The sequence below is a fragment of the Solea senegalensis genome, unplaced genomic scaffold (assembly GCF_019176455.1).
Source record: "Solea senegalensis isolate Sse05_10M unplaced genomic scaffold, IFAPA_SoseM_1 scf7180000013378, whole genome shotgun sequence".
Classification (NCBI taxonomy): domain Eukaryota; kingdom Metazoa; phylum Chordata; class Actinopteri; order Pleuronectiformes; family Soleidae; genus Solea; species Solea senegalensis.
Genome location: NW_025320812.1, coordinates 34966 through 59868, shown reverse-complemented (window position 1 = coordinate 59868; position 24903 = coordinate 34966). Strand labels below are relative to the sequence as shown.

The following is a 24903-nucleotide window of genomic DNA, read 5'->3' as shown; positions in this document are numbered from 1 at the left end:
GTCTTCTTCTCACTGTTGGACAGACTTTTCCAGCAGGAAACTGAAGTTTGTAGACCACTCACTCTCCCACACCAAAGAGAAAGTGAGTGATTTTAGCTCTGGTCTGATTTTCTCTATGGGGTTTGGTGCCACATTTAATCAGGCTTAAAAAATCTGATCCAATCACTTTAAATGATTTTTTTTTCTTTTTTCTGAAGTTCCCTGAATGAGGTCACACTTCATGGTAGACGACCTTATGGAGACTTTCCCTTAGCTTTTCAAAAATAATAACAACAATAATTTTAATTCCAGCTGATCATTTTCACCGTCAGATGACCCAGTGAGTCTTCTGTTGCTCCACAGACGGTTTCTCCTCAGTTGCGAGGACGTTTTCATGAACTTTCCTTCACCACTAACATCACCCACACACGTGAGCTTATGAGTCACATGATCGCTGACTGATGAATCACGCTCAAAACATGACTCTCAGTTTATCAAGTCAGACACACTTTACTACTGAGGAGTCAATGTTTGTGATGAATTATGCTCAGAATCTTCCCACTAATCGTCGACCACTGTGTCAGATTGTGGTGGGTTTATATGCTTGGGTTTCCTTTGTACACCTTCTGTTTTACTTTCCATTTATTTTTCTGTGTAAAACACAACAAACACAACTTATATTACACTAAACCTTCTCCATAAACTGGCATATATGAGTAATGATGATAATTCTGCACATTATCTTCACCCTGAATGACCGGTCTATGTTCTCATGAATCGTGTGTCTCCTCTCAGGAGCCGTTGGGGCCCAGTCCCTGTTCTCCATGCCTCGGCGGCCTGGCTATGGCACCATGGGGAAGCCCATCAAGCTGCTGGCCAACTGCTTCCAGGTGGAGATCCCAAAGATGGATGTCTACCTCTACGAGGTGGACATAAAGCCTGACAAGTGTCCGCGGCGAGTCAACAGGTCAGACGCCATCTCCATCCTCAATATTGATTTATAAAACCGTGCGTACGCCAAGTCCTTTGCACCTTTTCTTTATACATCCCATCAGAAGTGAAACCCCTGTTCCACCCACAAATGCGGCAGCAAAGAAAGAGGGAAATAAAAGAAGTAAAATGCGCGATCAACGCATCAATGTATGATGTATAAATCTGTAAAAATATATTATTTTGGCCGTTTGTTTTTTTTGGAATTAGTGATAAACACGAAGGAACTAAATGTCAGGGTCACAGTGACCGCTCTCATAGTAATATTAATATTAATATTGATGCTTAAAAAAAAAATAAAGAAAATGTTCTCAACGTTCAAGTCCCATTTTCTTACAACAAATTAGTCCTTAGCTTTACTTTGGAGCGTTTAAACCATTATTGACTGACGTGGGTTCATGTCAGCAGCTATGTGTCTATTTACATCGCTGTGTTAGTTAAAGAAAATATTCATCTGTGGAAAATTAATTCTAGTAAAGTAAGTAAGTGAGTCTCCCTCTTTCACTCACTCACTCACACACACACAGGTTTGTAGTGTGTGTGTTAGTGCACAGGATCAGTTTCGTCTTTAATGTCCTCTCTGGTGTTGTCCACATATGTTCAAACGTATGTGGTGTGTGTGTGTGTTTTGTGTCACACAGGGAAGTGGTTGACTCGATGGTGCAGCACTTCAAGGTGACGATCTTCGGGGATCGCAGGCCGGTCTACGATGGGAAGAAGAGCCTGTACACGGCCAACCCACTGCCCGTGGCTCCCACAGGGGTGAGCTGCAGATACACTGTGAAAAGTCTGGACGCTCAAACATCTTTGGAAGCGATGACACAGTTTACCCACGTTTCATTCTAGATCCGCTCTTATCACAGAACATTTATAAAAATGGATGTTTGAAGATTCACAATCTGACCGCTGCCACTCGTATGTGTCGTACTTAATCTTCTTCACAAAAACTGACATCACGTTCTGTCGACGACGAGCTGAAACGAGTGACTGAGACCATGACGTTTCCTCCTCCTCCTCATCCACAGGTGGACCTGGATGTCACTCTGCCAGGTGAAGGAGGGAAAGACCGTCCCTTCAAAGTGTCAATCAAATTTGTGTCTCTGGTCAGCTGGCACATGCTGCACGAGGTGCTGACGGGCCGCAGCATGCCCGAGCCCCTGGAGCTGGACAAACCCATCAGCACCAACCCGGTCCACGCAGTGGACGTGGTCCTGCGACACCTGCCCTCCATGAAGTGAGCTGTCCATGCTTTTCATTTTTTTTTAAACATAAAAAAGCCATTCGGGTTCTAATTATATTACAGAATTAAAGATTAATTTGATACCTTTACCATTGTTAAACCACATTTAAGTCAAAAAATAGGAATATACAAAAGTAAGAAATGGCTATAACACTAATGTTCACCAAACAAAGTAAAAGAAAATCCTCTTCGATTCGTAGCAAATGGTAAATATTAGTTTTGTCTTGGTGTCGTTATCAGCGCTGTGATCTCAGCGGAAATCAAACACAGCTCGTGTGGACTCGGCTTCAAACTTGACCTCACGCCGTCTTTCACTCAATATCACTTTTCCTTGGGTTTTATCACCAAACATAGCCTGTAATAATAAAAGGTTTATTATTAAAAACCTGTTCATATCCACACACCTTTCATGCTCTCTGTTTTTATTGGCATCGTGACACTTTAACAAAGCAGGTCCACAAACTAAAGGATTGCAATCCATTAGTAATCGAGTTATTTTTTCAGCCCTAATTTGAAGTTTCCACATCACACACTCTTTGATTCTGTGATTATTTTACTTTAAAGCCTGAATCTCTTTTTTATTCTTGGTCTTTTTTTAATGGCTGCTGGCGTCTCTTGTTGCAGGTACACTCCGGTGGGTCGGTCCTTCTTTTCGGCTCCAGAGGGCTATGATCATCCTCTGGGAGGCGGGAGGGAGGTGTGGTTTGGCTTCCATCAGTCTGTGCGGCCCGCCATGTGGAAGATGATGCTCAACATTGACGGTGAGAAGCAAAACTTCCTTTTTTACATTGATTTAAACAATACCGATGAAAACTCTTAAAGTCTTGTTTTAGCTATTGAACAAAACACTCACCTAATTATGAGTTACGACATCTGAAGAACATGTTCACGTCTTTATCTTCACTGTTAGACGGACTTTTCCAACAGGAAACCCAAGTTTGTAAACCACTCACTCTCCCACACCAAACCTCAGAGAAAATCAGTGATTTTAGTTCGCGGGAATACAGGAGCTACTGGTCTACTGCTGCCTTGTGTGGTCATTTTGTGTCACCTAGGTAAATCTAAACTAAGCTGAAGTGACAAAATCAGACATTTGAACTTGGTGATGGAGGCAGCAGTGGCTCAACAACTCCTGTGTGCTGTGATGTTAAAATCACTGATTCTCTCTATGAGGTTTGGTGTGGGAGAGTGAGTGGTTTACAAACTTCACTTTCCTGTTGGAAAAGTCTGTCTAACAGTGAGATAAAGACTTGGACTGACCATAGATATGGAATGATGTGAAAATATCTCTCAGCTTTGGCTGCTTGTTGGTAAAAATTCAGTGTGTGATTATTTGTGGAAACGTTGGAGCAGAGAGGATGTGATGGAGAATGTGTTTAACCATATGGAAGCTGCAGGAGAGAAAGAAGAGTGTGTGTGTGTGTGTGTGTGATAGTTTGGTTCTTAGCTGGATGGGAACTGAGTCTTTGGTTGCTGTGGAGACAGAGAGCGCTGTGTGCGTGTGTGTGTGAGAGTGGGTGTTGCTGGGGTCAGGAGGGTGCATGTGTGTGTGGAGCATTTCCTCCAGACGCCTTTTGTTTTGCTCCAAGTGTTTGAAGCCTCTCTGTTTTTAAATCTCAACGTTTTTTTTTTCTCTCGCTCTTTGTCTCGTTTTCCCGCCTTCTCATCCTCGCAAATCAATTGGTCAACCTCGGGCTTCTCGTCTGCTGTCAGGCGGCAACAGAACCGCAGCAGCAGCAGCAGTAGCAGCACTCTGTTGTGTCTATTAACCGGGTTGAGAAAAGGTTCGGGTGTCACAATTCTGCAGCTTCTATATTTAAGAAAGAACGCATGAGTGCAGTGACACTTTTAATTATTTTCCAACACAAATAATTCTGTCTTACTCTACAGTTATACTAAGAAGAAGACAAGACAAGAAAATGTGCGCTTATACTGCCATCTTCTGGGCAAACACATTCTACACTGTATATAGTGTCACTCTAGTCTTTATTTCCTTATTCTGTTCATAGTGTTCACGTCTTTATCTCACTGTTACACAGACTTTTCCAACAGGAAACTGAAGTTTGTAAACCACTCTCTTTCCCACACCAAACCCCAGAGAGGAAATCAGTGATTTTAACATCACAGCACACATGAGTTGTTGATCCACTGCTGCCTCCATCACTAAGTTCAAAGGTCTGATTTTGTCACCCCAGCTTTTAAAATCCTTAGTTTAGATTTTTCCTCAGTGACACAAAGTGACCACATGAGGCAGCAGTAGCTGTGACCCCGCGAGCTAAAATCACTGATTTTCTCGATGGACTTTGGTGTAGGAGAGTGAGTGGTTTACAAACTTCAGTTTCCTGTTAGAAAAGTCTGACAGTGAAATAAAGACATGAAACATGTTCTTTAAGATATCGTAGACTTAAACTGACGCATTTATTGGTGTTATTTAATCGATAATGAATCAGAAAAAGAATGTTTGACTGTAGTTTATAGCAGTTTTATAGCACACACTTACAGAGGAAAACATTAAAGGTAATAATTGTTATATGCAGCTTTAGTTAAAGAGGTCAATGCAGATAAAAAAACTGTGTCTAAACCTCAGTCCATACAATAACACGATTCTTGGTCCATGTAATGTATATAACATGGTATTTTACAATAAAGTATGTCAAGTGTGTCGATTCATTTTGTTTGCTGCATCGCAGTTGTTTTCTGCCACCACAGTAAACGCACAGCTGCACTGATGTAACCATGACAACCACATTTTTTAAACGATCTCATGGGATCATCACGGCCACCGTTCATTTTCCCTCCTGCTCTTTAAAAGCCTGTGTTGAAGCGCTGAATGTTGTATGATAATTATCATAATTATTCTGATCATTATTTTTTGTGTTTGTGACGCAGTGTCTGCCACCGCGTTCTACAAGGCCCAGCCTGTCATCCAGTTCATGTGTGAAGTGCTGGACATCCACAACATCGACGAGCAGCCGCGTCCACTCACAGACTCACACCGGGTCAAATTCACCAAAGAGATCAAAGGTGACACACACACTTTCTTTACCTCACCTGTAAATGCTTTGGTGGTGCAGTTACTCACCTGTGAACGGTTGATGAAACTAACCGAGGGTTTTTATGTCATTAGTGATGCTAACTATGTCTCCAGTGAGACAAACCCTGAAGAGAAACTGCTTTTCTTCTTTACTCCACATGTTTTCAGCCTCTATTTTATGACAGGGACTTTAATTTTGTCCACATGAGATAAAAACTGTGACCACAGATGAAAACAAAAGTTGCAGCTGGTCACAAACACACACATTTTAATTGCTTTTAATGCTACTCTAATACTTCGCCGTATTTTACCCAGGCTTGAAGGTGGAGGTGACGCACTGTGGAACAATGCGGAGGAAGTACCGCGTCTGCAACGTGACCCGCCGACCTGCCAGCCATCAAACGTGAGTCACACCTCAGGGTGGGCACAGTGTGTGTGTGTGTGTGTGAGATGATCATCAGTTCACCAAAGTAACCAGAAACAAGCTGACTCATCAAAAAAAGAAACATGTGGTCAGCATTAGTCATTTATTAGTGAAGCAGACTTGAGACGTCGTTCTCATTGTCCTCATAGACAAACAGAAATCTAGAGAAATGACAGTCTGTCAGTGAGAAACGCACTCATAATGAGGTGGTTACTGATATTTAATCATATTTAAATAGCTCCTGTTCAGTTTATTTTTAGAAAAGAAAAACAGGGAATGATGGCAAAATGTACGGTATAACTTGTGTTTTTGTTACAAAAAAAAGAAAGACAGATTTTTAGCCACTTAACAAAAGACTCCACTCATAAAATCTGTGTCAGTTTAAGTTTACGATGTTTTAAGAACATGTTCACGTCTTTATCTCACTGTTACACAGACTTTTCCAACAGGAAACTGAAGTTTGTAAACCACTCACTCTCCCACACCAAAGTCCATAGAGAAAGTGAGTGATTTTAACATCGCAGCACACAGGAGTTGTTGATCCACTGCTGAATAGGAATTTTATGAGGTGAATCTTTTCTTAAGTGGCTAAAAATCCAGTTTCTCTCTCAGTGTTTCAAGCTGGTTCCTGGTGTTGCAAATCAAAGGCAGAAAAACATGAATTTCCCCCCTTTTAAAATCCAAATCCAAAAGACTGTGTGTGTGTGTGTGTGTGCGCAGGTTCCCTTTACAGTTGGAAAACGGTCAGACAGTGGAGCGAACTGTCGCCCAGTACTTCAGGGAGAAGTACAGCCTGCAGCTCAAGTATCCACATTTGCCCTGTTTACAAGTGGGTCAGGAGCAGAAGCACACCTATCTCCCCCTGGAGGTGAGAGCACACATTTCACCTTCCTTATTTGCGTTTTAAAGTGTGTTTTAAAGAAGATCTCCGACTGAAAATGCTCCTGTTGTTTCTCTGCAGGTGTGTAACATTGTAGCAGGACAGCGATGCATCAAGAAGCTGACGGATAATCAGACGTCCACCATGATCAAAGCCACAGCTCGTTCTGCACCTGACAGGCAGGAGGAGATCAGCAGACTGGTGAGGAAATCTTCACCAATCAAATCACATGACACATGAATCCCACGTTGTCCAGTCTCACTGTGAACTACAGCTGACACATGTCCCCCTTTAAAATCAGAAAGTCACTTTGAAATCATGCAATTGACCAACCTCAAATGATGCCGACAGGGCTGCAGTAATTTATTGATTTAGTAATCAATTACTGAATTAATCATCAACTATTTTGAGTGTTTTTTTTTCCATAATCAAAACAAGTTCATTGGAGTTTTCAGCTACTTAAATGTGAATATTTTCTATTTTCTGTAATTTTTTAATTAAAAAATGACACCTAAACTGAACTTCCTGCCAACAGAGATTCAAAGAAAAACAATTTTTAGCCTCTTAAATGAAATACTCGAGTATATGACGTCAGCCGGAGAATCTCAATGCTGATTGGCCATCATGTCACCCTAACCCAAATTGGCATCCATTTCCGCGCCATTAAACTGTTAGTTTTTGTGGGGTTGTTATGACGCTCCCTTCTTTCTCTGCAGGTGCGTAGTGCCAACTACGAGGCCGACCCATTTGTGCAGGAGTTCCAGTTCAAAGTGCGCGACGAGATGGCCCACGTGACGGGGCGAGTGCTACCCGCCCCCATGCTGCAGTACGGCGGCAGGGTGAGCACAGAGCACTTTATGGTACCCTTCTTTTAAATCACGCCCATTCTCTCTGTTTGTCTGACACGCTCTCCCTCTCCTCAGCCTTTGTCTCTGAGGGGACACTAACTCACCGCCTTCTGTGTGGACCTGATGGTGTCTTTCTGGCTTATTCTTTAGTTTATTTGTTTGTGGTTGAGTCTTAGTCGTGGAAAAACATAAATTTCACCATTAAAAGCTAAATAATTAGGCCTAAAATGAACTTCCTGTCAGCAGGGACTCAAAGAAAAACACATTTTAGCCTCTGAAATTAAATACTCAGCTGATGAAATGTACAGTCTAGGATATCTTAAGAACATGTTCATGTCTTTATTTCACTGTTAGACAGACTTTTCCAACAGAGTGAGTGGTTTACAAACTTCAGTTTCCTGTTGGAAAAATCTGTCGGTGTAACGGTGTAACCCTGCCTGTCTTGCACTGTTTTGAGATATAGGGGCTGTTCTCAGCTCACTCAGTGACCCCTTAAATATGCCTTAAATCTTTTCATAGAGGACAGGATAGACCTACCATGTAGAGCCTTTTCCATCATTTTTCTAATCTTCATATTCCATTTGAGACTGAACCACAGTATTAACATTGTTTATGTTTTCTGAGGAGACGCATCTTTTATTATAAAAGTCCTTTTGTTTCTGTTATATTACAGCACATATACAGTCACACACACACACATTATTGAGCATGACATACATTAGATTTCAAGAATTGGTGCGTCTCATTTGGTCATTGGTTGTTTTTCTTGAAATTTCATCTCTTTTCATGTCTCTCTGCTCAGAACTTAGACTTCGTTTTTGTGTTAGTTGTTGTTGTGTTGATACATTATGGTACAATTGTTGATACATTATGGTACGAGTGTTGATACATTATGGTACGAGTGTTGATACATTATGGTACAAGTGTTGATACATTATGGTACGAGTGTTGATACATTGTGGAATGAGTGCGTGAGAGTGAAAGAGTGTGAACATAAGTGTTTTTCCCCCCACGTTTATCGTGAGTACATGTAATGAAACTGCAATGTCATTGCAGAACCGCACTGTGGCCACGCCCAGCCACGGCGTGTGGGACATGAGAGGGAAGCAGTTCCACACCGGGGTGGAGATTAAGATGTGGGCCATCGCCTGCTTCGCCACACAGAGGCAGTGTCGAGAAGAAATCCTGAAGTAGGATTATTTATTCACGTCTTTTTGTATGTATTAACAACTAAGATTCTGTTTCCCCGTGCCTCCTGCGATGGTTGTCCAACTATAAATAAAGTAAAAAAAATTCCTTGAAATACCCAGCCCTACTACTCTCCGTTATGTCCTCATGCAGGGGTTTCACCGACCAGCTACGTAAGATCTCCAAGGACGCTGGGATGCCCATTCAAGGTCAGCCATGTTTCTGTAAATATGCCCAGGGAGCGGACAGCGTGGAGCCCATGTTCAGACACCTGAAGAACACCTACGCCGGGCTGCAGCTCATCATCGTCATCCTGCCAGGAAAGACTCCCGTCTACGGTGAGAGAACCCAAATAAATGTTTTATTAGAAATCAGGGATATGTTTGATGAGACCCAGCATCTTTTACCAATCACTTCTACCGGTGGGAACATTTATGGTGCTTTTCCATTTCACAGTTCCCGGACAACTCGACTCAGCACAGCTTGAACTAGTGACTTTTAAAGCAGTTGTTTTGGCTGAATCATTAGAATCAGTGGATTAACGTGGTTTTCAGCAGTGCTGTCTCTAAATACAGCAGACTCCTCTGTTAAACGCATTTGCTTTGCTAAATGTTGGAGATGAACGCATGTTTTCAGGATTTTTAAGTCTTTCTAACTTTGATCTACAGTTGGACATGGTTGGCTTTGATTCTTGTTTCGGACGTCGCGCTCATGACTCTTCAGTGACAACACTCTCAGTCTGTTGATGTCACATTTTAGTATCGGCTCAGCTGAACCTCATCAGAGCAGGAACTAAGAAAACCACCCACAGGTACCAGGTTCTATCACTGATGGAAAAAAAAAACTGTGCCAAGTTGAGTTGAGCTGGAACTGTGTCGTTGAAAAGTGTCATTAGGTACCTAACGATTCCGACGCCAACAATTGTGTTTCACTGGAAACCATGGCCAAACACAAAATCTAAATCCTTTGCTAAAAAGGGATATTTGCTATGAACATACATGGATAACAACTATGCTAATACCCAAATTTGTCCTCATTTCGCAAATTTGAAAAGATTTAAAATCACTGAACACAAGCTGTTCCACTACTTTTCTTAAATCCATATTTTTAGGCTGAGATTCTTATACGCTCCTTCTTCAATCTTGAATATTGAATCTTGATTTTCGTTGCACGCTCTGCAGCGGAGGTGAAGCGTGTGGGGGACACTCTCCTTGGCATGGCCACCCAGTGTGTTCAGGTGAAGAACGTGGTAAAAACGTCGCCTCAGACTCTGTCCAACCTCTGCCTCAAGATCAACGTGAAGCTGGGAGGCATCAACAACATCCTGGTGCCTCATCAACGGTCAGTGACTACTCTGCAAACATGTAGAGCAGTTTTATCAAGTGTGGTTTATATCTTAAGAACATGTTCATGTCTTTATCTCACTGTTAGACAGACTTTTCCAACAGGAAACTGAAGTTTGTAAACCACTCACTCTCCCACACCAAACCCCATAGAGAAAATGATGTGTGTGATTTTCACACACAGGAGCTGTTGATCCACTGCTGCCTCCATCACTCATTTCAAATGTGATAATTTGTGACTTTGGCATTTGAAATTTTTGGTTCAGATTTACCTCAGCGATTCAAAGTGACCACACAAGGCAGCAGTAGACCAGCAGCTCCTGTGTCCCTGTGAGCTAAAATCACTGATTTTCTCTATGGACTTTGGTGTGGGAGAGTGAGTGGTTTACAAACTTTGGAAAAGTCTGTCTAACAGTGAAACAAAGACATGAACACAGTATATTCTTAGACTGAAGCTGATGTAGATTTTATTAGGTGAATCTTTTATGTGGCTAAAATCACTGATTTTTTTGCCCTTGTATTGTTGTCACATTACAAACAACATAATCTTTTCTTTTTTCGCTCCATCTGATAAAATATAACTGTTTATTTGTCTTGTTTTTGTCCACAAACTCAAAATGATCCAGCTTGAATGATTTCTTTGTTTTGTGAAGCAAAGAAACCAGAAATTCACCTTTAAGAAGCTGAAAAAAACCACACAAACTGGTTTTAATTATGAACAAAAATTACTAAAACCGATCAAAGCAATTGCAAAAAGCTGCTGTCAGCTACATTGTTTGCCTTTAATCTGATATAAATAGCTCTGTATTCCCACAGCTATCACTGAGTGTTTACTCAGTGACATGGGATTCAGTCTCTGATTATAAGATTATAAAAGAATCTACTTCACAATGCTGTGTCCAGTCAGGAACCAGAACCAGCTTTAATCAGCTTTAAATGTGTTTGTCCACAGACCTTCAGTGTTTCAGCAGCCAGTGATTTTCTTGGGAGCAGACGTTACTCATCCACCTGCTGGAGATGGAAAGAAGCCTTCAATAGCTGCAGTGAGTTTATTTTTATTTTCTTGAGATATTTGATGGAAAGTGCTGTATAAAGATTATTATTGTTATTACTATTATTTAAATGTGTAGACCACTGATAACACTACTTTGTGAAAATGATGTCGTCATAACCCCTTTTTTACGATCCGTTTAATATACGTGTCTATCTTTAAGATTTAAGATACGTTTTTACTGTTGTGTTATTTGAACTCGTTTCTTGTTGATTTGTGTGAATAAATGTGTCTGGACTTGTGCAGGTGGTCGGCAGCATGGACGCCCACCCCAGCAGGTACTGTGCCACTGTGCGGGTCCAGAGGCCCAGGCAGGAGGTCATTCAGGACCTGGCCTCCATGGTGCGGGAGCTGCTCATACAGTTCTACAAATCCACGCGCTACAAGCCCACCAGGATCATTTTCTACAGGGATGGAGTTTCAGAAGGCCAGTTCAGACAGGTCGGTCGTCTTAACGCAGCAAAACCCACAGAAACCACGACTCGAGAACATTTCAGGAGCTCCGTCCTGTGTTTCTCAGCTTGTTTCTTTAAAAAATAAAAATAAAAGATGCAAGTTCTTAAAACTCTTAAATATTGTGTTTGCCATTATCTAGGACAGCTGTGATAATTGTAAAGTAATTCTCGATAAAGCATACATTTTGGTTTCAATTGATTAAATAGTCAAACTTTATTTGTTTTTATTGAGCATTTTTTGAACATTTTAAAGATAAATACAAGAACCTAACTCCTTATTTTTTGGAGAAAAGTAAATGTGCAGTTTCTAATATTTGAACATCATTAAAATCTATTATAATCTATTATAAAATAGTCAAGATCAACTCATTGTATTTTCTTGGCAGATTGCAATCTATTATTTTCATGTTTCTTAATTTTATTTCATTACATTTTTGATATAAATTGGATTGTATTTTATTGGCTGATTCCATTTAGCCATTTTTGACCTGCTAATACAAATTTTTGCCAATTTCATTTTTTTTCCGTTTTTTGAAGATGGAAGTAAAAGGCTCGAGATCTTCTGATACTATTTTCTTGGCTTACTGTGATGTCTTGTGTTTCTTCAGGTGCTGTATTATGAGCTGCTGGCCATCCGCGAGGCCTGCATCAGTCTGGAGAAAGAGTATCAGCCTGGCATCACCTACATTGTTGTACAAAAACGTCACCACACACGTCTCTTCTGTGCCGACCGCAACGAAAGAGTGAGCCTCGACCACACACACACACACACACACACACACATGCAGAAACATCAACTAAACAGAACCACACGTACAGTATAACTGCTCCTTTAACCCTCTTATGACCGTCGTCAGGAGGATTTATTTAGATTTTATGGCTGTAGAATTGAAAAAAAAAACATCTTTGTTTTTGAAGTTAAAACAATTTCCCCTTGGGGATGAATAAAGTATTTCTATTCTATTCTATTCTATTCTATTAACGTTGTCATGTTTGAATACTCTGAGCGCATGAAACGACTTCCCCCTCCTTAATTGCCTTCAGTTATCAGCTGGACGCTGCTGTTTCGCCGCTAAATGCTGTAATTACGTTCGATTAAAGCATTAGCGCTGGCTGCTAACTGAGATCTGTGGAATGGCACTCGAGGCCCTCGGGTCAGACTTTTCAGTGCATCAAGTACCAGCCTCTCTGGACCATTAGGCTTTTTAATTGGCTGGTTTTTGAAGCACTAAGTAAACCTTTTTACATGCTCTGGTCCATCAACTAGTTATTTTGTTCAACTCCTCATTTCTGCTTCCCCCCACACACTTTTTATGTTCCAGTTGTTGTCGTGGAGACCGTGAAACATGGGGGAAATTAAAACAACAGTCCTGATTAAACATCTGTTATCAAGGGAAGCATTGAGCCTCATGGACTGAATGAAACCCAAGAGATTAGTCCTTTTCTCTCAGTGAGTTACTTCCGGTTTCAAAAGACCTACTTCCTGTGTGCTGGTCGTGGCATGCAGATATGTTCTGTCCGGGGCCCTGGTCCCAAAAATATAATTCTGAGCAGATTGGTCGATGTACGGCCAAGTTACAGGGCTGTGGAACTCTGACCATAAACCGTGACCTGTGGGAACAGTTCAGAGTGTGTGGACAGCAGCTTTAAGGTTTTCATAGAAGACAGTGATCAGTGACTGTATTGTGTGTGTGGCAGGTTGGACGCAGTGGAAACATTCCTGCTGGTACGACCGTGGATACGGACATCACACATCCGTACGAGTTTGACTTTTACCTCTGCAGTCACGCTGGAATACAGGTGAGGCATCTGAAGACTGTGCTTTTAACATCTGTCTAACAGTGAGATAAAGACGTGAACATATTCTTAAGACATCGTAGACTTAAACTGATTTTATTAGTAAGAGCCTTTTGTTCAGAGGCTAAAATCAGTTTTTTTCTGCTTCCCTGCTGGCAGCCATGATTTTGATGTGATCTATGCTTAACAGTCACCACCTCATACATCCCGACTTACAAAAGTAAAATGTGAACTACCCTTAATGGTTTACATTTAATTTCCCTCACTTCTTTGTTAAACGTGAGCTCACCAGTGTGTTGTGGTGTTTTCGCAGGGCACCAGTCGACCCTCTCACTACCACGTCCTGTGGGACGACAACTGTTTCACCGCTGACGAGTTCCAGCTGCTCACCTACCAGTTGTGCCACACCTACGTGCGCTGCACCCGCTCAGTCTCCATCCCCGCTCCAGCCTACTACGCCCACCTGGTGGCCTTCCGCGCTCGCTACCACCTGGTGGACAAAGAACACGACAGGTGAGGGAGCAGGACAGTGAGCGAAGAGAAAAGGATTAATTCAGTTTCCTGAATTAATTTAATCCTTGTTTCAGCTAAGCCTACAGGCTGTCACTTTAAAAAAAAAAATCATCTTCGAATTGATATTATTTGATAAGTTCTTCCTTTTAATTCAAAGCCTTACCCTCACCTTTAACCTAATCCAGAGGTCTCAAACTGTTCATGTGTTTTTTTATCATTTTGCCTCATAAATACCTTTTTATATTGTGAACAAGCACTTTTATTTTGTAATGATGTGAAATATCATCACAAATATTATTTTGAAGTTTTTTTCACTGTACTGGCCAAACTAACCTTTAACCTGATTCCAACCCAAACCCTCAAACCTAAACCATTTTCCTTGATTATTAGTTCAGCTTTTGTGAGAACAGTAGTATGTTCATAGCAGTCTTGTGTGTTTTATTTTGTCACTTCCTGTCGTCTTTTTCTCTCTTCAGCGCTGAGGGCAGCCACGTGTCCGGTCAGAGTAATGGCCGGGACCCGCAGGCGCTGGCCAAAGCTGTTCAGATCCACCACGACACCCTGAGGACCATGTACTTCGCCTGAGCTCCACACACACACACACACACACACACACATACGCACACACACCTCACCCTGTCATCGCCCACCCTGTTGACACACACACACACACACACACAGACGCAACCATGTAGGCCAGTGGAGGAGTCCTCACCTTGCGGCCCCGCCTGGCGCCCGGCCCCCGCCACCCCCACCAGACGCCTCGTCAATCCGGACCTGACACTGTGCAGAGGGAAGGAAGGAGGGAAGGAGGGAAGGAGACACACCCACATTGGACTGAGGACGCAAACATCGCTTTAAAACAGAAAAAAAAACACACGAGAGAGAAACTATTATGCAAAATCAAACCAGCCAACGCGTTGTTTTATTCTCCGCCCTCTCACAGCGCCTGCTCTGGTCTCTGGAGGTGTGTGTTTAGTTTTAGTTTACCCCTCTTTTTTTTTCCACTCTTTCACTCGTCTGCTCCTCGGCCGTTCACACGTACCTCAAGTCAGTTTTGAGCAGCAGCACTTTTCACATTTGTCGGGGAGCAAAGAGTCGCTCTCCGCTGGCGTCTGTTTTCCCTCTGGATTACAATTTCACGGTTGCCACTTATTATTATTATTATTATTATTATTATTATTATTATTATTTTTGTTATTATTATTATTGTTATTTTCCCCTCGCTTTATTTCCTCTCTCTCATGTTTCACTTTTGTGTGTGTGTGTGTGTGGTCAGCAGTTCGTGTGAGCACACTGCCACCTGTTGGCTGACGAGGTATGACGAGCTGTCGCTGTGTCCGTGTCAGATCACTTTTCTCTCCTTACATTTTAAACGTGGGTTTAGTTTTGAAGTGGCTGATTTCTATATCAATTGCTTAAATGCAGCCATGTATGAGTTTTATTTAAAGTATAACACTGTTATTTTTCCTTCTTCTACATTATGGACATTATATTATTTGTTTGTTTTTAAAAAAAAAATCATTTAAACGTGTAATCCTATGTTTTTAATCTCGGTAAATGTAATTTCTTACTCTTTATCTCACATTTCCCTCTGTGGAGTCTGAGGCGGACGTGTTTTCCTCGAGTGCAATAATCAGTTGAAAGAGAAGGAAAGAGGACATAAAAAAACAACCATAGAAACAGTTTCCACATTTCAATTGAAGACATTGTGAAGTGTTCTCCTCAGCGAGGTGTCGATGATGAGTTTTGCCTTTTTTGAGGCAAAGAAAAAACAAAACCGGTGCGAGTGCAGTTTATGGTAGTTTTCATGTTTTTACTTGAATTGAAGAATTTTATCGGCCTCTTTTACCAGAAAAATCAAAGCTTTTCTTCACCAGAGAGCAGCGGAACGAGTCAAAGAGAGGTGGTAGAGTTTAAGTGCCTGGTGGAAGTGGAATTGTTTGACGGTCAGAAGCTGCACAGCCTTATGACGACGACCCTGTTTGTTTTGTTTTTTTGTGGCTAAAAGAAAGTTTCACCTGAAGTCTCTGATGTCTCTGATGCCTCTGAAGTCTCTGATGCCTCGTTTGCACGACATGATTGTCAGACATGTTTCCGGCATGGTTCGGTTTGGTGCAGTACGGTAAAGTCCTGGATCAGGCTGGTGTTTTGGACTGAGAATGGTACTTTTACCCCATAGGCGGGGGTGTGGGTGTGGTCTGTGCCCGATGGCGACGTAGCGTGACATCGCACGGCAACGAATGTGACACAACTGACGTAGAAATGGACGACGTCCAGCAGCTCTTTTTTTCCCTGCTCAGTTTGTGGCTGTTGTGGGCGGAGCCAGTCTAGCTCCGCCTTGACTGTACCGTACCATTTTATTCTGGTATCCCAAGGAATGGAACGTTTGGTTCTTTATTTAGCTTTTATGGCTGTAGAATTGTCAAAAATGTTCAGTGAGTGAGTTCTTCTGCTCCTTTTTCTTTTTATTCAACCGTTCACAGAGAAGCTAACGTTGCTAACGTGTGATGCATCGGTGAATCTCGTCTGTGATTGGATGCTCGTTCTGCGGGAAGTCCTGAGGTTCTACTGTAATGACAAGTATATGAAAGCAAACGCTCTGCTCTCTGGTATCTTTCCATCCATCTTCTACCGCTTTATCCTCCACATGAGGGTCCGCTGACATAGGGCGAGAGGCGGAGTCACACCCTGGACAGAACGCCAGTGCATAGTTTTTGAATTTACTACACATCACAAACGGTCTATAGGAGTTACGGTAATGAGAAGAACACGTGACCGATTCTGTCTTGTGACGACAGAAGAGTTGATTTGGTTCTATTGCTGAAGGAAATGCAAAAAAACTGTACTGGACCAAACTGAACCGTTCCATTGGGTGGAAGTGTGGCTGTTTATGTTATGAACGTGTGAATCCTCAGTGCGAGTTGAGCGATCACTCAGAGATCGGGTTTGATGAAACGATTAGGGCTGCCGATACTCAACCGAGGGTCTACTTTGATCAACGACTGATCGAGTTTCTTAAATGTGAAAAACAAGACATTTGAGAACGTCTTCATTTCCAGGTTTGACAACCATTTATGGACCAAATTACTTATCGATTCTGTCAATTATTGTTAGCTGTGGCCCTAAAACAGAACAATCACATGACAGCGTGTCGCGGCGACCCCACAACTCTGAAGGTCGTGTAGTGTGAACTTGGCTTTGTTTTATGTTTTTTTTTTTTCCTTAACAACAACCGTCGTCTGCTGACTTTTCTATCCATCTCATTCAGATCCTGTATGTTGTGTATATTTGTGACGTTTGCCTCTTACAGCAGTGTTCGATCAGTCGTGAGCTTAATATTCATTATTCAGATTATGGATCCAGCTGCTACAGTTAGTTTGATTTCAAATTGGGGGCAGAGTTCATGGACGTGGGCGGGGTCGGACACTTGAAGCTGCAGTAGGCAGGGTTCTTTTACTGCGTTCTCCGAGCTGCTCTGTGATTGGTCAGTTATATCAGCACAAGTTTGTTTTTTTTGAAAAAGTTAAATTCTGCTTGCGACACAACGGCGATGGTGAAGAGTCGCAGCGTGAAAAGTGACGAAGGGTTAGCGAAGTAAGAAATGATCGAACGTCTCATTTTCTGCTCGTCCACACTAAGAAACAAATCTGTTTTCATTTGTCTCCGTTTTCTTGAGAATGCCGGAGTGTTGTCGATCGCGCGGCTTGACTTAACTTGAGCCATGAGGACATTTTCAAAGTGTCTGTCTCAGATCACGTGATTTATGTGGCACTGAAATGATAAATGATCTTATGGAATTATTGGACAACGGCGAACATAAAAAAAAAAAAAATCCTGCCTACTGATCCTTTAAATAGTCAAACTCCATCAATAAAACTGTTTCTGTCCATGTAACTGGTCCAGAGCTTAAACTGGACTGACTTCAGACTGGAACAGAACCTGAAGCCCGTCCAGTAGGGGGTGTTGGAGGAGGAGGAGGTGTATGTTTTTAAAAGTTTTCTGCACTAAACGAAGCATGTGTTTGGGGACTGAACACAGGCGTGGTGCTACTCGATGTGAACCTGAACCTCTGTTTTAGACTGAGACAAACCTGTCTCACTGATGGACAGAAGAAAGTCTCACTGCTGCTGCGGTCAGTTCGGGGACTTCTGGATTTAGGATGTGTGGTGAGAGCCAGGGATGGGTATCGAAAAAAAGAAACGGTACTGAGTTGGACTGTACCGATATATCGATGAGTTTCAGGACGAACGGTGCTGCTGTTGATTTTTATTCTTGGTTTATTCTAACTCCTTTTAGAACGGCCAGAAGACGTGAGACCCGACATTCCCAAACACTTGTGAAGCTAACGGTGGAGAAGCTAGCAGCCTGACGTCGCTCTGCTTTGTTTACATCATCATTGTGGCTTGAAAAGTTTACGCTAACTTTGCGAAATTTAGCAAAAACACTGCGACTTGTATCCTGAATGAAGCTAGCGCTCATTACGGTTAAATGTGTCACTGTTTTTAGCTTCACTTTGAGCACGCTATCAGCCGTGATGGCTAAATGTGTAGCCACTTTAAAGAAGCTACCACTCTTGATGCTTAAATGTGTCACTATTGTTAGCATCACTCCAAAGAAGCTCATGCTAGTTGATTAAAAAGTGTAGCTATTGTTAGCATCACTTAAAATAAGCTAACACTAATGATTGTTAAAATGTGTCACTATTGTTAGCATAACTTTCAACAAGCCAAGGCCTGTAATGGATAAATGTGTCGCTATTGTTAGCATCACTTTGAAGAAGCTTCCACTCTTGATGCTCAAAAGTGTAGCTCCTATTAGCATAACTTTAAAGAATCTAACACCTTATGGCTAAATGTGTTGTTATTGTTAGCATCACTTTAAAGCAGCTACCACTTGTGATATAATGTGTAGCGATTGTTAGCTTTACTTTAAGAAAGCTAACGATTGCAATGTTTAAATGGATAGCTACTGTTAGCATAACTTTAAAGAACCCAACAGCTGTGACGTGTCGCTGGTGTTAGCATCACTCCAAAGAAGCTCAGGCTAGTCAGTATTATAAATTATAGCTACTGTTAGCGGCCCTTAGAGAAGCTAACAATTGCAATGTTTAAATGTGTAGCGACTGTTAACTTTATGTTAAAGAAGCTAATAATTGCGATGTGTAAGTGTAGCGACTGTTAGCGACACTTTAAAGAAGCTAAATGGTCGCAGAGACGACGTCAGTGAAGCCGCAGAAGTCGATCCAAGCGACGGAACTTGGGAAGGGAGGGACGAGAAAGTGCAGATGATGTCGTCTGTCATTTCACGTCACTGCGTTGAGTGTTTGAAAAGCGCCCTCGGTGCAACTTCATCGCTGAAAACAAATGATACCCATCCCTACCCGTGAGTGAGCGCCCTCTAATGGTACAGTGAGGTTTGAACGTGAATAACTCGGTGTTGTTGGACCGCCTCTCACAGGCTCCAGCCTCCTCGTGTGGACGGAAGCCTGAAAGCCTTTAAAAAAAAAAAAAAGTATATTTGTACATTTTAAATTATGTATTGCACACCACTTATTTTTGCTAACAGGAAAAAAAATGTAGTAAATATTAATCTTAATAATAAATGTATCATGATAAGTAATGGTTTGGAGAGAAAAAAGTATAATAACAAAGATTTATTATTATTATCATTGCAATAGACTGTTGACTTGTTTCTGTGTCACTGTATAAGACGTGTAGTGTGTGCGCGCGCGTGTTTGTGTGAACAGTGGTTCAAACTCGTGACTGTCGCACTGTTATTGATCGGGACTTGGACTTAAATCGCTTTCATGTTCGGGGGGAAAAAAAGACGCAAAAAAATGTGGAACGCTTCATCCCTCTGTGTTTTGTTTTAGACGTTCGTAAAAGTTGAGGCTGTTGTCGTAGAACAGAGATTCTGGTGAGAAAAGAGGTTGAAAGTGATAGTTTGAGGGTTTTTGAGCTGTGAGCATCCCCTACTCCCACACCAAACCTCACAGGAGCTGCTGGTCCACTGCTGCCTCGTGTGGTCACTTTGTGTCACTGAAGTAAATCTGAACAAAGGATTTTAAATGCCGAATTAATAAAATAAGACATGTGAACTCAGTGATGGAGGCAGCAGTGGATCAACAACTCCTGTGTGTGTGTGTGTGTGTGTGTGATGAAATCACTGTTTTTCTCTATGGACTTTGGTGTGTGAGAGTGAGTGTTTTACAAACTTCAGTTTCCTGGACTTGAGCTGACAAAGAAGAAGATTTCACCCTTAAACTTTCCCTTTGAAGATCACAGTTGTGTGAATTGCTTTAGTATTAAGACGTTAAATCCCTGTTGTGACGAATAGACAGTCGTTTGCTCCGGAATGTTCTCGAGTTTTCTTGACGCTTGTTCAGTGTTTTTTTTGTTTTAGTTTTTTAAAAAGTGTTATTTCAAGGACATGTGATCAAAGAAGAACATGCTGTAGTCATTCTCTGTGACCCCTGACCCTGAGTCTTTACTCAAAGAATCGCCACTGGGGTCAATCTTTACTGTCTCTCTCTCTCTCTCTCTCTCTCTCTCTCTCTCTGTGTGTCTCTCTCTCTCTCTTTCTCTCTGTCATTCATTTAAAGAATGTTTGTAAAGAGCTGTACGATGACAGTGATGACGGTTGTGTCAGGACGGAGCAGCAACAATCCCGTCTTTTACTTTCACCATCTCTTCAGGGGCGTTTCAACAGGGTGGGCAAAGCAGCTGAGCGGCCCCAGACTGAAGCCCCTCCCCCCATTTTCTAAAACCTGAACTCTTGAAAAAGTCTGCTCAGATTGTGGTGAAAACGTTCAAAACAAAACTGAGTAGAATCTGCAAAATGTTTTGTTTTTTTGGAACAAGTGAACATTTGTACGGAAGCGCATTGCATTCATTTGAAAAAACACAACAAAAAAAACTTTTCCTGTTTTTCTGAGTAATTTTCGTGCTCATTTTTTTCTCCCTCCTGTTTTTTGGAGTAATTTTTTTTCTGAATTATGGAGAATTCTCGCGAGAAGCTCCAACCTGCAAGTGACTCCCTATTTTCAGCAGTCTCCTGCTTGTCACCACTTGCATTTCAAATGCATCATCTTGCATCCATGGTGCAAGTCCTCAGGTGCCTGCGTAAAGTCGACAAACATAGTAATACGAGCCGTCCATGTTGTTATAAATCAAACTCTCAATAAAGGAATTAATGCCTTTATTGTTCCAAATCGCTCTAAACTCAGAAAATCAGTAAATTAATTACTCGGAAAAAAATAAATTACTCCAAATGTTTGCATTGTGCTTCCGTACATTTGTGATTGTGTTGTGGTTGAAAGTTTTCCTCCCTGTTAAACTCTTGAAACGCCTCTGTCTGTGCTGGTTGTTCAGCTGAACACGTTTTTATTTGTCGCAGTTTAACACGTGTGTTTTTGGTTTTTTTTAACGATTGATGGAAACAGACGAGATGTTTGCTGAAGAAATGAAGACGTTTATTTATCTATTTTCTTCTGTTTCTCTGTGACTTTGATCTTCAGCTGTGTTTCACACAGACCAAAGCAGAAACATGACGACAACTAAAAAAAATACCAAAATTAACTTCAAAAACATCTTTCGCTCAATAGCCCTGTTTTTTTTTTTTATTCCCCTCGCAGTGGAAGTTAGAAAGCAACGGAGTGAGGAAAAATAAAGAAGTCCACAGAAAGTGCCTTTCCTCTCGATGGTGCTGTTAACTGAACGATAAAAAAAAAGAAGAGTTTACAAGAAAATATTACAAACCTGGATTATCTGCATGTTTCACACACACACACACACACACACTCTGTACATGCTGACGTGTTGACATTAAAGAGATGGACCGGGTTTTGTCAGGTGTGGTTGTTTGTGAGGTACTGACACATCGTGAGCGCCCCCTGCTGCTGAGAATCAACTTTAGCCACCTAACAAATGACTTGTGTAAAAAGAAATCTATGACATCTTTAGGAACATGATCACGTCTTTATCTCACTGTTAGACAGACGGTTCCAACAGGAAACTGAAGTTTGTAAACCACTCACTCTCCCACACCAACGTTCTACTGCTGCCTCGTGTGGTCACTTTGTGTCACTGAGTGGTTTACAAACATCAGTTTTTACAGTATATTTTACACTCATGGTTTTACGTTATCGAGTCCCCACTAAAGTGTGTGCAGCTCTGTACCTTATACAAAAAAAACATGAAGTGTCCCTTTAAACCTTGTGCTTGTCGGTTGAGCTTTTTTCGCTTCCTTGTGCATTTTCCGCGTCTTGGACCAATGGCGTCGTCGGTTACAGTGGAATGTGGGCGGAGTCACAACTGACAGCCGTCACTCGGACGTGTAACAGAACCGCCATTTTTCAAACTCCGGTCTGGATCCGGATCCAGAGTCGCGCATTTAAAGGGGATTTCAGTTGTTTGAGGTGCTGATGTTGTTAGCGTTGACTGTGCTGTGAGCGCCCCCTGCAGGAAGAACCAGTCTTTGGGAGACATGCCACTAGGGGTCTCTCTCTCTCTTTTTCTCACATATATATTTTCACATGCCACACAAACAACATTTCCTGCAAGAACTTCAAAGTAAAAGCACTCGTGTTTCTGTCCATACACAGTTTTTAAACGGCTTTTATTTTGAAATATTTGCAGGTGTATGTGTGTGTGTGTGTGTGTGTGTGTGTGCGTGCAACTTCACACAAAGAAAGAGTTGGCGTTTTATTACGGTACAGACGAGAATTTAAATTGTTTAAAATGTTATCATTTATGGTGACTTTCAAAGACTCTGCAAAATGGATGATGTCATCAACATGTCCTTCACATTCAACAGAAATAAATCTTTCTTTGGATTTAAAGTGCGTTGGAAACATTTTTGCAAGAAAAACACGAGTTAAAAAATATACAATGGTGTTTTATTGCAGAAATGTTAGATATTACGTCTTTAACAAGTCTCACTGAATAAAATCTATGTCAGTTTAAATCTACGATGTCTTTAAGAACATATTCATGTTCACGTCTTTATCTCACTGTTAGACAGGAAACTGAAGCTTGTAAACCACTCACGAGGAAACGTCTGAACATGTTCTTTAAGATGTCGTAGACTTGAACTGATTTGTTTTTAAGTGGCTAATGACCGTGTGTCACTACCTCATATCAACCACGCTTCAAAACAAAACTTTCCCTTTAGCGTGTTGTGGTGGTTGTTCGGGGGGCTGAGTGTCAGGGTCACCACGATCAGCAGCTTCTCCCAAATCTCATTTTCACCTCATCGTGAAGTGAATGAGAACAAAGACGAGGTTTTTTTCTTGATGGGAAACTATTTTATTTTTATTTGATTTAAAACCACAGAATGAACTCCACGTGACACCCAACCTCAGTCACCGTGTCCTTGTGTCCTGGGTCTCATCCCTCACTGAGGGTCAGTGCGTGACCTGTGCGTCCACCGCGTGTGCACCGCGGCGTCGGTACCTTTTCAGTCCAGGAGGTGAAAACTTTTCTCGTACAAATGACAAAAAAAAGTAAAAAACAGTCCCAGAAAACACTGCACCTCACTGACCTTGTTATGCTGCATATGTTCTACTACATGACGGAAGAAAGTCGCTTTTATTCTGACGTATAATGCTTGAGTAATTAATGCCTGACTGCGATATTCTTATACAGTAACTATTTTAGAGTCAAAATAAATAATTATAACTGTTTAAAAAAAGAAAGCACTCTCTGTTTTGTCTTAAAAATGACTTTTATTTTGTTGTCTGGTGTAAATGTGTTGTTCTTTAAATATATATATGTATATGTATATATATAATATATGTATACGTATATATATAATATATATGTATATCTATATATATATATATATATGCAGAATATTTTATGGTGTATTTATTGAGAACGGCTGGAGGGGGTGGAGCTTGCTTGTTGGCCTTAAGCCCCTCCCTCTCCATGTTGAACCCGCCTTATTCTTCAAGACAAACAAGCACAACAATGTGGAGGAGGGGGGGAGCCAGGGTGGAGGTGGGGTTGTGTTTCATAATCCCCTCCCCCTTTTTTTGTTTATTACTCGAAATGGGATGATTTATTATTTTATCGCAATAAAAATGACTCACAATAAGTTGATTGTGGCGAATCTTCAATAATCACAATCATTTTGTAATTTTTAATTCAGTGATTTACTTTTAAACGCCACCAGGGGGAGCCTGCATGTTATTTTGTGTAACATTTGTCATTTACTGACGCAGAGGGAACGCGTAAACTAACACGTGTTATAGAAATCGTGACTATGCAACAGAATGATGATAAAACGTTAATTACGAACCCGGCGAAGATTAAATGCCGACAAAAGGCTCCGCCCATCTGAGTTTTTAAATCTGAAAACCAGAATGTATGAATTTAAATCAGATTTGTGCATCGAGTTGAACGATTGTTATGATCAAAGTCATAAGTTATTTATCGTATTCATTGAGAGTTTTTCAAGTGGTCCTCTTCCTACTTGAAGTGTTTTTTTGTAAATGATTCATTCAGATTGTTTGCGTACGTGAGCCATAGAAATGTGTCGAGCTGGTGAAGAACACCAGAGACACGAGTGTAAAATAAACTGTGATGGTTATGAAAAATAGTTTAGAAATGCTGAATTCTCTGAATTTGCTTCTCGTTCTTTTTAGTTCAGGGTGTTTGTATTGAGGTAATGACTCACAGTCAGCGCTCCCTGCTGCCAACATGTGTCTACAACCAGCATGAAGACACCAGTGGAGACGCAGGAAAAGTCTGAGCCCAGAGAGAAAATCAGTGATTTTAACATCACACACACAGGAGTTGTTGATCCACTGCTGCCTCCATCACTAAGTTCAAATGTCTGATTTTGTAAAGTTCGGCCTTAAAAATGTTTTTTGTGCAGGATTTACCTCAGTGACACAAAGTGACCACACGAGGCAGCAGTAGACCAGCATCTCCTGTGTCCCCACGAGCTAAAATCACTGATTTTCTCGAAGGACTTTGGTGTGGGAGAGTGAGTTTACAGCTCCTATTGTTTTTTAATAAAAAGAGAGAGAAAAGCTCAGTTCAGTGAAATTGTGAACGTTATTATCGTTCACTTTAATGAAATATTTAGTGTCTGTGATTATTATTCACATCCACCTGCACTTCCACTCTTTTACCAGGAGGTGGAGCAGTTTACT

At 41.4% G+C, this 24903-nt stretch overlaps 1 protein-coding gene across 1 annotated transcript; it reads left to right on the top strand.

The window, feature by feature from the left end:
• The first annotated feature begins 957 nt into the window (after positions 1–957).
• LOC122760298 (protein argonaute-3) lies at positions 958–14374 on the top strand. Its single transcript, XM_044015384.1, has 18 exons — positions 958–987; positions 1611–1731; positions 1995–2203; positions 2834–2970; positions 5099–5233; positions 5559–5646; positions 6388–6535; positions 6629–6748; positions 7264–7407; positions 8452–8585; positions 8737–8921; positions 9765–9924; positions 10879–10969; positions 11224–11418; positions 12041–12175; positions 13131–13232; positions 13543–13742; positions 14219–14374. Exons 2-18 carry the CDS (start codon positions 1627–1629, stop codon positions 14325–14327), a joined length of 2397 nt encoding a protein of 798 aa, XP_043871319.1. The 5' UTR covers positions 958–987; positions 1611–1626; the 3' UTR covers positions 14328–14374.
• Positions 14375–24903: the final 10529 nt, after the last annotated feature.